The sequence below is a fragment of the Pagrus pagrus genome (genome assembly GCF_965226575.1).
Source record: "Pagrus pagrus genome assembly, chromosome: 18".
Lineage (NCBI taxonomy): Eukaryota > Metazoa > Chordata > Actinopteri > Spariformes > Sparidae > Pagrus > Pagrus pagrus.
In genome coordinates, this window is record NC_140202.1 from 2,561,249 (window position 1) to 2,577,741 (window position 16,493).

The 16,493-nt window shown below is 40.1% G+C and overlaps 1 protein-coding gene across 1 annotated transcript in view; it reads right to left on the reverse strand.

The window, feature by feature from the left end:
• The window catches only part of babam2 (BRISC and BRCA1 A complex member 2), an 83,015-nt gene that overhangs the window by 22,933 nt on the left and 43,589 nt on the right, over nucleotides 1-16,493 (reverse strand). The window contains exon 7 of the mRNA XM_084381907.1: nucleotides 5,905-6,014. Coding sequence (XP_084238033.1) covers nucleotides 5,905-6,014 — 110 coding nt within the window. The remainder of the gene's footprint in view (nucleotides 1-5,904; nucleotides 6,015-16,493) is intronic.

Here is a 16,493-nt window from a genome sequence, read left to right on the forward strand (position 1 = left end):
GATTTAAACAATTTCCAAAGTTGATAAACTGTTAAAGTTTAGTTTAAAGTTTTCATTTTTTTTCATGAAATCAAATCCTTTTTAGATACTATCAATAGCATTTTCTGTAGCATTAGCTAATAAATGTACTTGCATCCGGCAATTATGTCTCTAAACTGTAGTTGTATTGGTCGTGGCAGTAACAATATACTCACAATATAAACAATATACTAACAGATAAATAAGCTGCTTTTTTTCTGTATTTCTGTAGCTGCTCAATATTTGCTTTAATACAAATAAGGGCAGCCCCCAACTTAAGATTTTCCTAGTCGACTAGCAGTTGTAGTTCAAGCCATTAATTGACTGAACGTTGATAATTTACGATATTGATTAAATATTGATTATAATTATTATATTATTATTATAATTATCATTTTTCGCAGGCACACATGAAGTGAGCCACAAATTAGCAAAATTGCTAAAGGCAAAAGCGGTAATGATTCTAAATGTGTCAAACAGTAAGGACTGTGAACATTTTCTAAATTGATTTCAACACAGTATAACATTAGACAAGTCTTGTTCATAACATAGGAATAAATAACTTCCACAAAAACAAATGACATAAATGTTGCCACCCTCCACCTGAGTTTCATTTGGGCCCGGACGACAAGGCAAAGATTCTGAATATAGTTTGAAGGTTTTCTTTTTTAACAGCGAAACGACTAATGAAAATGTATTCACATACTCTTCGTATCATGGTTAAGTCAACAAGTGGGGGGCAGCTTCAATATTAATCTACACTTGCTGTCACCAAAACAACCACAGACTCTTTAAGGATGGAAGTAAAAAAAGATTCTAAAACAAAGTGTACATAGACAAGATAGCAGTACAGGGGAAATAAGCTTGAAAGAAGGAAGAATAGATATGTGGACAGATAGAGGAAAAAGGATTGGATGATTGATTAGAAGCTGGACTGACAGAAAGATTGCATACATAAAGAACATTTTGACACTGAATAGATGTAGTCGATATGACAGCCTGTACCAACACTGAAATCCAGCGGTGCAAAAACCAAAGATGAGCCAATTTCTGGAGCTGTCCACAGCAGCTGCACTATTTCATAAAATTAGAACTGATTTAAACAATTTCCAAAGCTGTATTTGATGTGAATTTTATTTTGGCATTTTGTGATATTGTGAACATTTGTGCTCGCTCGGGTTAATGCAGAAGCTCCTGAATGTCGCTGTCTATCAAACGCTTGCTAGAAAAACAGAGAGAATGTGCAGGAACGCTGCAACAAATGAGCTTTCCTCTTCACTGGAGCCGATGCAGAGAGCTACACAAGACCAAAGACTAACAAGGGTCAGTAAGGACATGGAGGAAAACTAACAGGGTAACAGATATGCATGAACACGTACAGCAAAAGGCTCACACACATCCGCATGCTAAATTAAGTAGCGTCCACAATGAATACAACACAAATGCGCTCATGCATGAACTCGCACACACATGCGATCGTTTGTCTTCAAACAACGGTGCAGAAGACATACATTTTTGCCCTGGGTCATGAATTAACACACTCCCACACAGCTGACAAAAAGGTGCACAAAAGCATGTAGTGGAGCATATTCATACACAGCCTTGATATGCATATGTGCAAATATCTCAAGACAAAGAGGCAACATTGAGCAGGAGAAGAAGGGTGGTAAATGAGAGCTTGGCTCACTGTGCCACTGTTAAGCCTCTGCATTTTGAGATGTTTCTTAGAGGGTTTAGATGAGGAGGATTTGTTTTATAGCTTCTCCTCCTTTATCTAACCCCCCCTCCCCGCCGCTTCTCCTCCAGCAACCACCCCTCGCTATCCCCTGCGCCGTAGCTTCCCCACTTCCTGCTCTCCACTCTACTGCCTTTAGCCTCCTTCTGTCTGTTCTCCTCACGCAACTGGCAGAGGAGGAGAGCCTCTAACACCACTGCAACAGCTTCAGTCTGGAGCCATGGTGAGGTCAGTCTCCCTCACAAACACACACAGATCCATCATTTAACAGGCAAACACATGTGTAAAGAACATGCATATGTAAACCCTGAGGTACTCTGAAATATTACAAAAATGTACTGTAACACCGCTCTTGGTAATATGTGGTTTATCTGTGCGGAAAGGTGTCCATCAAAACAGCAGCATTTCATATTTAACAGGACCAATTAATAGGACTAGGGCTGCATTATATGGTCATAAAAAAACATATTGTGAATATTATTACAGATATCATGATTGTGATATGATTCACAATTTTTGGGAGTTATCATTTTTCATTGAAAAAACTATTATAATCGTGATGATGTGAAAAACAAACATGTTTTCTTACATCTGGAGAACAAGATTTATAGGCCAGGGCATATAATATTTTTAATTTGTGCAGCCCTAAATATGACCAAAAACGCACAGCGCATATAAGCCACAGACAGCAAAAATATGACTTTTTAATTAAAGCCTTTAACTTTGTATTCAGTGATTAATATTACAGTAAAAACATAAATGGAACATATGGATGTTATGCTCCATCAATGTTGGGAGAATTGTGTTTTTTAAAAGGAGATATAGCAATCTCTCTCATATTTTTGCTTAGATATGCTCTTACACATGCACAGCACGGAAAAAATGAGGATTGTGCAGGACAAGCAGTAGGTAGGTGACCTTTGTTTCATGTGGTGTAATTAGGGTATTTGGTTGCAGTTGCTGCATGGGTATAAGGTCCTGTCACAGTTCATTTTTACATATTGGAGAGGAGGAGCATCTGTGTGTGTGTGCGCATGTATGTGCTTTTGTGATTGTGTTGAAGAGTGCGTGATGAGTGGATACACACAGTAAATGAGAGAGAGATAATGTGAAAAAAACCTATGAAAATGGCAGGAGACAGAAGATAGGAGGAAGGATTTGATTGTTGTAACAATAAGAAACAACTGGGGAGAACCAGAGGAGCCACGGAGAAGCATGGAAGATGGGGATGTAAAAAGGAACATGGTGAGACAGGAGGATGAGAGAGAGCGAGTGAGCTAGAGAGAGAGAGAGAGAGAGTGTGGTGGTAGTGGGGGGGTGGGGGGGAGCAGAGGTCTCCTAACCTGGTGCGACGGGGCGTGTGCTTGTAAATAAACATCAGCCTGAGATTATTCCGAGCACGAAAGCCCAGACCGAGGGGCCCTGAGGTCAGAGTGGGCCCATACCTGGCTCTCACACAGACACATACACACGCACACGCACACACACACACACACACACACACACACACACACACACACACACACACACACACACACACACACACACCCTCTTATCTACATCCACACCTACAAAGACTTTGTGTTGAGAGCAAAGCCTATTCAAATACTGGTGCACACACACAAACACATGAAAACAGACACATACATTTGGGATATAAAAACCCACAAGCATGCATGCATCCAAATACACACACCTCTGTACGCACAGACACAGACACACACACACACACACACACACACACACACACACACACACCCAAATGTAAACTGACAAATGAACACAAACACATACATACACACTTAATCTAGCAAGACAAAAAATGGATTTGAACAAAGAGAATACACACACTGCTGAAGTACCCACTCACACAGTGCCCACAGACTCACAGAAAACATTCCACACAACCCTGTACACACACACACACACACACACACACACACACACACACACACACACACACACACACACGCACGTCTCTGTACTGTTAACACCCCAGATGTCTGTAGACATCCAGTCATCCCGAGCTCAGACAGTGTGTGTCATCCATCTAATTTTTTGTTCTTCCCTTGTTGTTTTTGAGGAACCGACTGATGAGTCCAGACACTGGGATGTGGGATTATTCACAATGACATAATATGGCACTAGATTCACAGCACACTCACGCTAATCTGTCAACTACATCCTGCATCCTCAAATTCAGAAACAGAACAAGTAGGCCCACATCACCTTTGGCTGACCCCCACTCTGCTGCTCCCTGTGATTCTAAAAGGAATCTTGTCTTAACAAAAATAACCCTGGAACAAACTTGATGAACTTTCTCCCTTTATACTGGATGATTAAAACAACATTTATACTAAAAATGTACAGTGGCAAGGCTTGTTTGTGACTTTTATTTTTAACTTCACAGAAATGCTACTGCAATTTCTTACTAACACCAATAAAGTGGAGCACATTACACCAGTCCTTAAATCACTGAACTGGCTTCCTCCTCCTAAAATTTTATCACTTGTCTATAAAGCACTAAATGGTCTTGGGCCTAAATTAATCTCTGATCTACTCTCTGACCCCTCAGGTCATCTGGTACAGGTCTACTAAGTGTTCCCAGGATCAAAACCCAGTAAGGTGAAGCAGCTTTTAGTATCTATGCTCCCTACTTGTGGAACAAGCCTCCTGAATACCTGAGGTCTTCTAAAACTGTCAGCTCATTTAAATCAGGGCTTTAAACATTACTGTGGCTTTGAAATAATAAGATTCATAAAATTATTTTAATCTGTAACTATTTATTTGCTTGCTTTTGTTTCCATTGTCTTTAAAATGCAGTTTTAACATTTTCTGTAAAGCACTTTAAATTGCCTTGTGTCTGGGGCTGTATAAATAAACTTGCCTTGACTTGCATAATGAAGGTAAATGTTAATGATAAACTAATTTCATGGACAAAGTGACACAGTACACAACTTCTTTTAGCATCATAACAAAATAAAGGTCATTTAGATGGAAATGGTAAAACAACCTAATGCTGCAGTATGTGGTAAAAAACATCATATTGTGATTATTTTGACAAATAAAATGTTTGTTATAAGATTCGCGATGCAAATTGTTTTTGCATCACTATTTTCATTTTTACTGAAAAACCAATTAAAATCTTGATGATGTGACATTTTCTAACCTCTAGAGAACAACTGAAGGCCAGGACATTTCTGCAGCACTACAGTATTTCATTGTAATAATGTTTTGTCACGCATTTTACCATCAAACAAAAAATTGCAGCTTCTTCAGTTTGAAAGTTGCACTTGGCCATTCGATTTAGATATTATTTGGATTGATTATGCAATGCTAAACCAACCTACAGGTCCATAATAGCAACCTTGTGTCTGTTGTTAATGGAGAGAACAAAATTATCATTTAATTTACATGAGAAAAATATGGGATAAAGGATAAATATAGTTGATTCTCATTCACTGTCTTACTAAAATTTGCTGTCCTGTCATTTCATGTGGTGGCAAAGACTGCATACACAGATTACAAAATTAGAGCTGGGCATGATCCGATATAATACTGATATCAGATACTGGTGTAATTCACAGGATATCAGATGTCACCACTCCACATACCAATCCAGATTTTACAGTTCAATTGATTTATTGCCAATTTCCCATTGCGCTCTTGAAAATTCTCATTACTTCTGAACTCATGTATAGAAATATACTTACTATTAGTTAACAATGCATTGCTGAGTTCATGTTTTTCATAGCATAAAAGGAACTGCCATTGCAATTTGCTCTCCTACACCTGCGTGTATGTGATGCATACTTGATGAATTAAAAAAAAAAACCTGCATTGGAATACATTTAAATTATTATATTTTTGCAGACTCTTTCTTTTAACAAGAAGTGCTGTGTGGTTTACTACAGCCTTGTGTAACTGTACATACAATACCAACAATAACAACAACAACAACAATTATAATAATAATAATGATAATAATATTCAAGAAAAAGAGCTCTGGTATCATATCAATAGTGGCAGATATTTAAATTTAGGTATCGCAATCAGATTGGAAGTGAAAGAAAGTGGATCAGTGCATCTGTACATTTAACTAAATCAACTGATAAAGCATCAATTAAAACTTATAGATGTGATATGCTTACTGTTCAATGCTGGGGGAAAGGTAGAGTTTAGGGAAGACTTGTGTAGCCTCAGCATCCTCAAAGCTTACTGAGAGGAGGGCCACATCCTCCCCAGGGTCCAGCGCTGTATCCTGAGAAAGACAAAGTCAGGTTGGTAATGTTATTTAGTAAGAGCAATATTGAAACACCACTGAGATGAAGCTGGGACTCATTTACATAGCTGCAGCCTGGAAATGAATTACTTTGCAGATTGTCTACAAGTTTAAAGGTCAATCCACAAGCATTTTCAGAAGAGTTTTGCCTGCCTCGTGTAGCAGACAAACTTCCATTGAACCATAAAGCAAGGATCTCTGTCTGTCTGTCTGTCTGTCTGTTATTTGCAAATCTCAAGAACTGTTCATCCAATCTACTTCGCACTAGGCAGATTTGCTGCATTTTGAATTAACAGCGAACATCGCTCTGTGTAGCAGCTCTGCACTCTGGCTTCAGGGTTCTGCAGACTGAAGCTAGATTCACAAGGGATCCCTCTCACGTGATCTCATGGAGAAGGAGACGTAAACAAAATGGAGATTAGTGTGGTGCAACAACTTGATGTAGTAACATGTTGCAGTGAGAGAAAAAAAACAAAAGCAGAGGGTTAAACTAGTCTGGATGAGTGGGGAGATGCGGTAAACATTGGTTGTCCATTCTTCAGCAATAACTGGAGGTGAGATTTTAAGTTTCTGCCAACAGCAGTATGCTGGCTAATGTTATCCTCAAGGGCTAGAATGTTTTCCGTTGCTTGGCAGCACTGTCAGCTGCTCAGGCGTCTCTCATTGGTTGTTGTGGTCCGGCTCGGAAAGTACCGATGTAATAATCCAGAATCATCCATGTTGTCAACGGATACTACACTAGTTTTATCAAATTGTGAAAAGACACACTGGAAGGTGGGGCAAAAAATCGTTAATCAATAGTAATCGTTCCACTGGAGATTAAAGGTGTGTGTACTTTGCGTACTTTGTGTGTGTTTGTATGAAGTGGACTAGCTTGTTCAATTGTCCACTTTGTCCACAAAAATCATTGGATGCAGCTTCTCTATTTCCACCATAGGCGTGGGGGCAGGGAGGGTCAGATGCCGTTGGTCATCTGACAAGCACTCTGTTTGAAGCAAACTGATCTCTTTCTGTTTGGTTCCAAGTTTTCAGGTAGTCACCAATCCATCAAATTAGCTACTCTTCAGAACTTTGCAGATCATATACTTCTGTGTGTGCACAACAAGTGTGCGAGTTCCAAAATATCGAAGGAAATGGAAAGGAGAAGAGGAAAGACACCAGAAGAAACATCTGTTTTGTTTCATGCCACATTAGCTTCAAGAGCTGCACTGTGAGGCTGAGCTGATGACTGGAAGCACCAATCAAATCATGTGTGAGATGGAAGCAGAGGCCACCCGGAGCTGCTCGCTGCAAACCTCGTCTGTCTCTTCAAGGCTCTAATTTCTCATTCTGTGATGTTGTTCCTAGAGCATGGCTACTTCTCAGGCACTGTCATTAGTGCAATTCCATATCAAGTACCATTCTAGGCTCTCTCTCCCGACAGAGGCTCGGCAATGTTAATCAAATGTCTTACAGATGGTTTGAACTCATCCATTTGTTATAATCGCTGCCCGCTGTGGTGAGAGGAAATCTAACCACCATACATGATGGACAGAGGCACAGCGCAACCAGTTTGCAGCAATGCAGCCTCAAATGTTATCAGGCTTATTAACTAATTACACATGCGTTGGCCTGCTCATCGCAAAACCAAACTGACTATTGGTTTGAGAAACACATGGCTGAGTGGGTGGATAAAGGAGGAAAATTCCTTCACTGAACATTTTCTCTCCAAGTGGAGTGGAACTAATATTTGTGCATGTAATCTAATGATTTTGACCACAGCATTTAATTAAAGGAAAAAACACATAAATTAAAAAACAGAAATAACAAAACAGTAAAATCACTCAAAATTTGAGTTGGTTGCAGGACCAGATGTACAACAAGCATCACAGGGGCACAGAAAGCAGCTCATACATTAGGTTTGGCATTATGTATATAACAGAGTGCAAATAAAAAAAGGGTAATTAATGAGCAGTTCTTTAAACTACAGTACATTTATATCGTACCACATGCAGCTATAAACAGTCACAACAATGGCTGCAGCTCTGCTGACTATCATGCAGCCTGCCTTGTCGTGGCAGATACATTAGGGGGCAAAGACATAAGGAGTAGAAGGAAGGCAGTGAGAGACAGAGGGGTGTGTGGCATCCAAAAGTGTTGCCTGATGGAATCAGCTCACATCAATATAGTGTGCATCAGTAAACAAGAACTGCTCTCTGTCTCACAGCACTGCTCGCGGCTTCTGCCGCTGACGATATGGGACAGATAGGAACAGGCATGGAGATGTGGGGCTGGGGTGGGTGTGGGGCATTTGGAAAAGATTGTTTTGCTCCAGTTTGTAGCTGTCAAGTCCCGTTCTCATCTTTAAAGGTGATTTAATGGATGCTTCCTTTGGACTGGGACAGAGTAAACAGACAGATGAGAACCAACAGGAAGGTGAGAGGGCCAGACGAAGAACATGGGGCAGCTCTGTACGGGCTGCAGTGGACCATCCCTCGATTCGGTCAGACCAAGGGCACTGTTAAAGGGACAGCCTTTTTGTGGAATGATTCAGACTCATCTCGTCCGAGCAGACAGCGAAGAGCTGTCACAAGTCATATTGCATCAGTGGAACAAACAAACAAAAACTAAAGGCAGACCCTTTAACTTTTAGCTATTGCCATTCTAAATGAATGTGCTGTGCAAGGGAGCTGAAACTATGCAGATAAAAATAGTTCTTTGGTCCTTTGTTGAGTTACGTTTAACGATACATCAAACTTTACATGTTTACTATCTTCTATTAGCACTAAACACAAAGTATAGCTGAGGCTGATGGGAATACTTTTTGTTCAGTTATTTCATCCCAAACTTTTGGCCTGTGTGGTCAATTCATCTTCAGTGGGCATGAATTGACCATATTCATGATATTTCAGAATTAATTGATGCCTTTCCTACAGTATTGTGTAACACCATCAATGGCAATGTGAGCAAGGATGTAGTTGATTGCTAACCTTAGCTGTCGTCTAACACTCGCTATAGAATTATCTTGAAATATGGCGCAGCGTTCCTCTGGATTTTACTATCTATCGTCCTTTTAGTTGCTGATCAATTGGGAATCAGTGAAATGATAACGAATTGTCAGATTCTCTACGTTGATACCACTTGCAACCTGAAACACAGCAGTATGACTTCATCCTTTTTTCTTAACAGCATTTGAACTTGAGTGTGACTTCAGAGGAAAATAGCCACCATGTGAACATGGTCTATGTGCAAACCAGATTTCAAGGCAACCCATGCAGTAGTTTAAACAATTCATTCAAAGCCAAAAATGTCAACCACGTGGTGTGACGCTAAAGGGAAAGTCAGGGAATCACCAAATCATCTTCAGCAGACATGAACGTCAATCCAAAAACAATATCAGTGATAGAGACAACAATACGGGTGATAAAATAGTTGCATGTTTAAGTAAAGAATATAAAAGAGAAGCCATAGTAGAGGAAATAGTTTTGCTGTCGTAAGCATTACAGTGCTGTGGCACATATTTGTATATACTGTACACACATTTTTTACACTGTGAGCAGATGCAAACTTCATTTACTGTCATTTGTGGCCTTTAAAACTGTCTAATTGCTGCGATCGGACAAGGCAATGCAGCAGTCTGATATGACTGACAGAAAGATTATAAACAGTTTGTCATTTTCACATCCAGTGTAAGTAAACGGATAACAAAGTACTTAAAAAGAAATAAAAAATCTTCATCTTCAGAACCACTAACGCTCCATGACCTGTAGCTTAGAACTCAAGCTTATGATCTCTGAAGAATAGAGTATAGAGTAAGTATAACTTGCTTTCAAAATAGCTTTTTGATGATTACTGAAAACAAAACAAAGACATTTGTCTCAGAAACTCATGCACTGCTCAAATTTCATGATGCCATTTTCTGGGGGAAAAAGTTTTCATGCCTGGGCTCTTTAAAGTAAATTAAAGTATAGGGGGGCAGTACAAATGATTTACTTGACGGCCGGTTTCGGTTATGGAAAACACAGTGTACTCAGTAGGGTGTCTGTGTACTGTGGTGGTAATTCAGAGGCATTTGAAAACTCCCATGATTTTCTTTTCCAAAAACTTTGCAAATCTACGCAAGCAGTTTTGAAAAGACAGCATATTGAGAACAAAAGTTGACCTTTTAACCCGGCCGCCTTGAAACCATTACTTAAATTGAAACAGAAGAGCTCTTCCCTCTGTAATGAAATAAAAGCCCCCAAATGGCCATTACTGTTTCTGTGCACACATACACACATCTTAAGCTCTTTTAACCAAATACACTTGAGGGCAACTGCTGCTTGCTTATGTAAAGAGTTATTCGAGAAGGAACATTAAAAAAAGCCTTTGCTCCACAGGCCACAGGCAGCACCCTTAATGAAGAGACTTCTTCATTGGTAAGTAATGAGCACTGAAATGGCCTCGGTCAGAGGACTGCAAGACAAGGAGGGCGTCCTGCAGGGGTGTTGGTTGGACGTTAAAGCAGTATTTACTACATGCCCCTGGGGGATGTGACTCAACTGCTCAGGGACTGGATTTAAGAAAGCGGGTGAAGACTGTATATGTGTGTGTGTGTGTGTGTGGACATGAAGGTTAGAGGGTGCCTCCGAGTCAAACCCTTTCACGTGGCCACCACCCCATGTCTTCCATCCCCCTTACTCTTTCAGACACATGGGTTCATGAGCACACACAAATGCACAGACACTTTTCCTTGTGTCCGTCCTTGTGTCTCCTGATGCCCCGGCCTCTGGCATCTCCTCTGTGTCGCATGTGACAGGTTGGAGATGTGACAGCTGTCCTTATGCCAGACTAAGTCTGGCCAAAGTCACAACACACACAAACACACTCATCCGCAAACACTACACAGGGGCTCTACTGCAGGGCTAGTACGGAGGAGGTAAGGGCACTTTGTCCGCCTTCTTCGCCCAACTTTAAATGTCATGCCCAACTTAATGGGGTGGCTTGACTGACAGCAGGGTTGTTGTGCAAGGACATGTCCAGTTTCTAGGCGAGCAGCTTTGAGTGCCCCTGTACATATGCTGGACACAGTGTTGCTTCCCATTCTGAAATGTACAATAAGTACAAGGCAGTGGCAATTCAGGTAGGACGTTATGAAAAAAACTCAGATTTTCCACTTGGTTATCAAGGCTAACTTGGGGTGCTTTTTACATCTACCCTGTTTGGTTCCATTTAAATGAATCCTGGTGCATTTGGTTGGTTAATACGGCTCATTTTAGCTGATGTAAAAGCTGTCAATTGAACCCTGATTTGACCCAAACAACTGGACAGAGATGCCAAAACTGTCTAAATCATTTGGCTTCATGCTTCATGGTTACAGCCCTTTCTTTGTTGGTAAAAAATCAGTGAACACAAACTGGACCAGAACTAAAAGGAAACAATGTATAACTTTTGTTGTTCTAGACCAAATTACCTTGCAAGCATTGGTGGATATATCTCTGTGTGAATTTACAGTGCTAATGAAATGACAATTGGCTTGATTAACCTAGAGAAATTCTACCAAATAAGGATGACGCAGTAGAAAAGGAATACGAAAGGTTACAAAATTTGGTCACCGCATATCTTCTGTCCTGTAGGAACATCTTCCTGGTTTCCACCTATGTAACATGACAGAGTTCAGGCTTTGGTGCCTAATATTTAAAGAAGGTATTATTGAAATCATTAAAATAACTGTTATGGTTGGTAAACAGATGAATATGGAGAAGCATATTTCCACTGATGATTGAGGTGCAGTTATAGTCCAAGACCAGACATGTAAAGCAGAATTGATTCAGTATACTACACTGGGTGTCTGAATAGATTAATGTGTTTAAGAACAGTGTCTGGCCCGCTCCCACTTATTCACAAAAATACAGCCCTTGGATTTAGTTGTCTGATTGTCAAGTGGCTGAAAAAGCTTAATGTTATGCCCACTTCCTACATTTTTACAAAGGAGAAGGGTATGATGAAATCTTGCTGCTGTACGGCCACAAGCTGAATTGCATTTTTATGTTAATATGACCTATTTTCTGCGATTGGACCATTGATGGTGACATTTTTAAATTATGGCTGGCTATCTTCTATAGAAAACCCTTCTATAACGTGACATCGTGGAAGTGTTAAACTTTCTGCAATTCACCTTTTTATGTACCAGCTATTCAGGTTTGCTGTATGTAAAAAGTCAATACTAAATAAAAGATGAAGGTAACAGCATCTGGGCAATTTATTTATTCTATTCAGAGGTTTTTGTTTCAATTCTCCAACAAATACATTTCAATGTGCTCTTGGAAGTAATGTTGAGCATAGCAGCACAAAAATATATCTTTTGTTTTCAATGTCAAGAGCCTTGAACAGAACAGAAACAAAAAGCATTGACCAGTGCAACATGTCAAATAAAAGTTTGAGACCTTTAACAGAATATAGTAAATTAATGTCTGACATGGTGAGTTATGTGTTTGTGTCAGCCTTTTTGTAGGTTGACAGAGACTTACGCCATCCCACCCTTAGGGCGAGAGCACGAGGTCAAGGTGGCAGCTGCCAAAATGTCTCATTGCATGACTTGCAATGTTCTGATTGAGAAAGAGAGTTGAGGATATTGTTCCTAATGATGTGGTGCTGCCACTGATGCTTGTGGGGAGGGGATGAGCAGAGATGTGGTGTACTCCAGGGGCCATGATGATCCCACTTCCTCCACCTCAAAATACAGAACATTGCAAGCGCAAGCACAAGTCACCATATCCCAATTGGCACGCATGTCCAGCAGGACCTGATGCCCTCTTCTGAAGCATCTGCCCTCTCTCATGTCTGTCCATCTCTTTCTGGAACTCTCTTTTACAACACACTCTCAGCTCATGCTATAACTCAGGCTGATGTAAGATGGAATGGTAGATGATTAACCAGGTAACATTGTGTCACCACATAGTTGTACCCCATGCCAGGTCTTAATTTTGACATGAGCACAATAGGCGAGAGATTACAGAGCACACATGCTCCACCTGGAACCATGTCGGTAGAACGGCACCCAAACACACCTAAACACTGCCCTGTTGCCACAGTCACAAAGGCTTTGTGCATGGGGAGTGTTTGCAAACTTAATAAAACGAATATACTTGTGTGTGTGTGTGTGTGTGTGTGTGTGTGTGTGTGTGTGTGTTTGTGGAGCATACAGGTCTTTGAGTATAATGGGTGTGGCGACAATTCTCCAGAATTAGTTGCCAGAAAGTTGGTTAGTGAATGCAGTCATACTGCATTCTTTAACATAATCTTCCTAATTAAGGTGTAGGCTTTGAGTAATGAAGTGTTGAGTGGGGCACTTTGTAAGATATAACCAAAATTCAAAGCTAGTTCCAAAAGTATAGGGAACAACATACAGTATCACAAGAGTAACCACCAAATGCTGCTCATTTTATTACTTGGTCGCTTTCTATCTATAACAAATGCTATGGTCAATTTCAGTTCTGCTGTCATCTTTACCTTTCAATAAGTCACTCTAATCCAGCATAATGGGAATAAAACGAAGCAATAACAACAGTGAATAAGTCACAAGTGCAATGTATTGCAAAAGACTTGAAACATCTCCACCCTGAAAACCAACACCCTTAGCATCCACTGCTTGGAAATGAGATTAAATGAGACACCTGTTACTGAGTCACAACCATGAGTAAAATATAGGTTAAAACAACCAGCTGAGACAACAGTACCGTCAATATGAACCATCTGAAATGAGACGGAAAATGTATAGAATTAAATGTGAAAAGATGACATCCTGCTGCAATATTACCAAATTACTCTATAGGTCTGAAAACACTAAATGGGATCCAAGACTTACAATAACTGGCAGATGACCAACAGACGTGCCACTGAGATAAGCAAGCCGATCATTATTTCACTGAAACACGAGTCATATGTGTGACTGTGGCCAAGTGTCACTGATAGTGTGTCATTGATAGTATGTCACTGCAATGATCTGGACTTCGCTGTACTATGTGTGATGCTAGGGCTTGAAGCCACAAGGGTGACTCAAGCATGTGTGTTTGCATGTGGAGAACTGCATGCCTGTGTATGTTTCAAGAAATGAATGAATGCATGTAGTATGATCACACAGATGACACAACAAAGAGTGACTTATAAGTCAAGTGCCAGCTGACTTATAGACCATGTGGTGACAGTATAATGTGTAATGTCTTTAGATGTTAAATCTCAAATTTACAAGAGGGCTTACACAGTAGAGTCTTTTAATTCCTTATTTTATCTGACTTTGGAGAATTGATATAAAAATGATCCTAACACTCAATACAAACTTGAAAACTGAAAAGGCTCAACATCGAGTAGAGGGCTTTTTGGTTTTTGTGGCATTTTCTGGGGGTGATAATTGTAATTGCATTAATATTGCTTGAGTGACAGTGTTGCAGGGTGTTTTTGTCATACTGCACCGTTAATTAGACTATTCCAGTCATTTGAACCACTGCAGTCTCTAACCCCTATTTGGGACCGATGAGATGTTGGGCCTAAATAACTGTGAACTAAAGACATTTACTGAATTTCAAGGTCATTTAAATTGTGACAAAAATGAAATTGAAAAATGAAAACGAAAAAACATGCAATATACAGGGCTACTACCATATATCTGATATGCATTTCAGCAAGCACACACTCTGCTTACTGGTCCATGCTATACAAAAACTACTCTTCTTAAAAATGGTCCCTTTATGAACGTACTAATCTGTATCTATGAATTCAAAATCAACCTTTGAAGTGCACAAACTATAGCAGATATTTCAAACTTTTCAGAGCTGACGTTGAACAAACCAGTAACAGGCAGCAGTAACACCAGTTAATATATATTTATTCTAAACATCAGCTTGTATATATGTATTACTTTGGACTGCTGACCATGGCAGACCCACTATTATCTCATTATCTCGCAGCTCACTTAACCTGCGAAAGCAATGGTCAGCACTGAGTAAAAAAGAAGCTGATATCTGAAAATGTTGTACATTGATCTCTGCTAATAAGAAAAAGCAAAGATAAAGGTTTCAAAAACAGATTTGTTGGCATCAGAGCTGAGAATCCGTGTATTTTCCCTTAGTGTCAGAACTCAACATTACTTGCACCACTGCAACCAAATAATTCCATCTATTTGAGAATACAATTAATCTGGTTCACTTGTTTTCAGATTCTGCTCCTTCAAGACTATTAACTATGAAGTACATTGCTTTGTAGAAACAAAGGGAGATGAAAAAAAGGAACACTTGGGCAGAACAAGTCTGACTCTTCTTTATTGTGGGGGCTTTTTGATGTCATTAGTAAGCCAAGGGTAAGCAAACGCCAAGACTCACAAATGAGCACAGACAGGCAACATATAGGGACACCATTTCACCCTGAAGCCACCAATGTGTTAAAAAAAGCCTGGAGAAGGCTTGCACAGAAGGACAATGAAGTGAGAGCTAAATGAAAGCTGAATAACATCAGGGTTGAGGTGACAAAAACAATGGACTAAGAAGAGGAACATTTGGAATTGTTGCAGGAAAAAACAACATATAGATAATGTACAACTTGATATAGAGCGAGGGCGGAAAGTAGGCCAGATAGAAGTAATTCCATGGAGGCGTGGAGAGGTGTGGGGGGACGGAGGAAGAATAGGAGGAGGAGGGGGATGTTCTCCTGAGACTGTAAAGCTGGAAACCTCTGATGCTCAGCTGGGGGTACAAGCAGGTGGGTGGGAATCCTCATTTGGAGACGCAGTGTGGGTGGTTATGAGGGTAGGGGGATGGGGTGTGTGAATGCAGATCGCAGATTCGCCGAGGGAGACAAGAGGCGGGCACGACCTTTGGTACCAGGGAGTCATATTGGGGTCACTGGAGCATTAGAGAGTGGATTGGAGCTCTGTGCTCTCTAAACACCCCTCCTAAGGCTGTGATTTCTCTGTAATTCTTCTGCTCTGCAGAGGATGCTCTGGAGGTGTTCTCTGTCATCTCTTTAAATAATCTTCTGCCATTTACTTCCTCACATCAAAAGGAGGTGAAGGAAGCTTCCAATATTACATGTCTTCTGAAAGGCACGTGACATTTCATCATTTCCTGATATAGAAGATGAGTGCTTTATTTATATGTACTCGTGGGGATGTAAAGAACATCTGTAAAAAGGGGGTGGGCTTTTTTTCAATAGGCAGGCAAAAATGTAACTACTTGTTCCATAAAGAGTAGATAAAGAGTAGAAAAACTGTGTTGTCTAAATAAAAGGGAAAGACATCCTACACTGAATATACTGTATGTACTGCACTATATTCAGTATATGTATATAAGATAACAAAAAACAACAACATGAAAAACAGAACAAATTAAAAAAGGTCTTCAAATGAAAAGAAATGGCCTCGAGTGTCATCATCACTGAGATGAGACATACTGAGCTACAGTGTGGAATATGTTGTTTATCATGTGCAAACAATTATCAATTCACCAG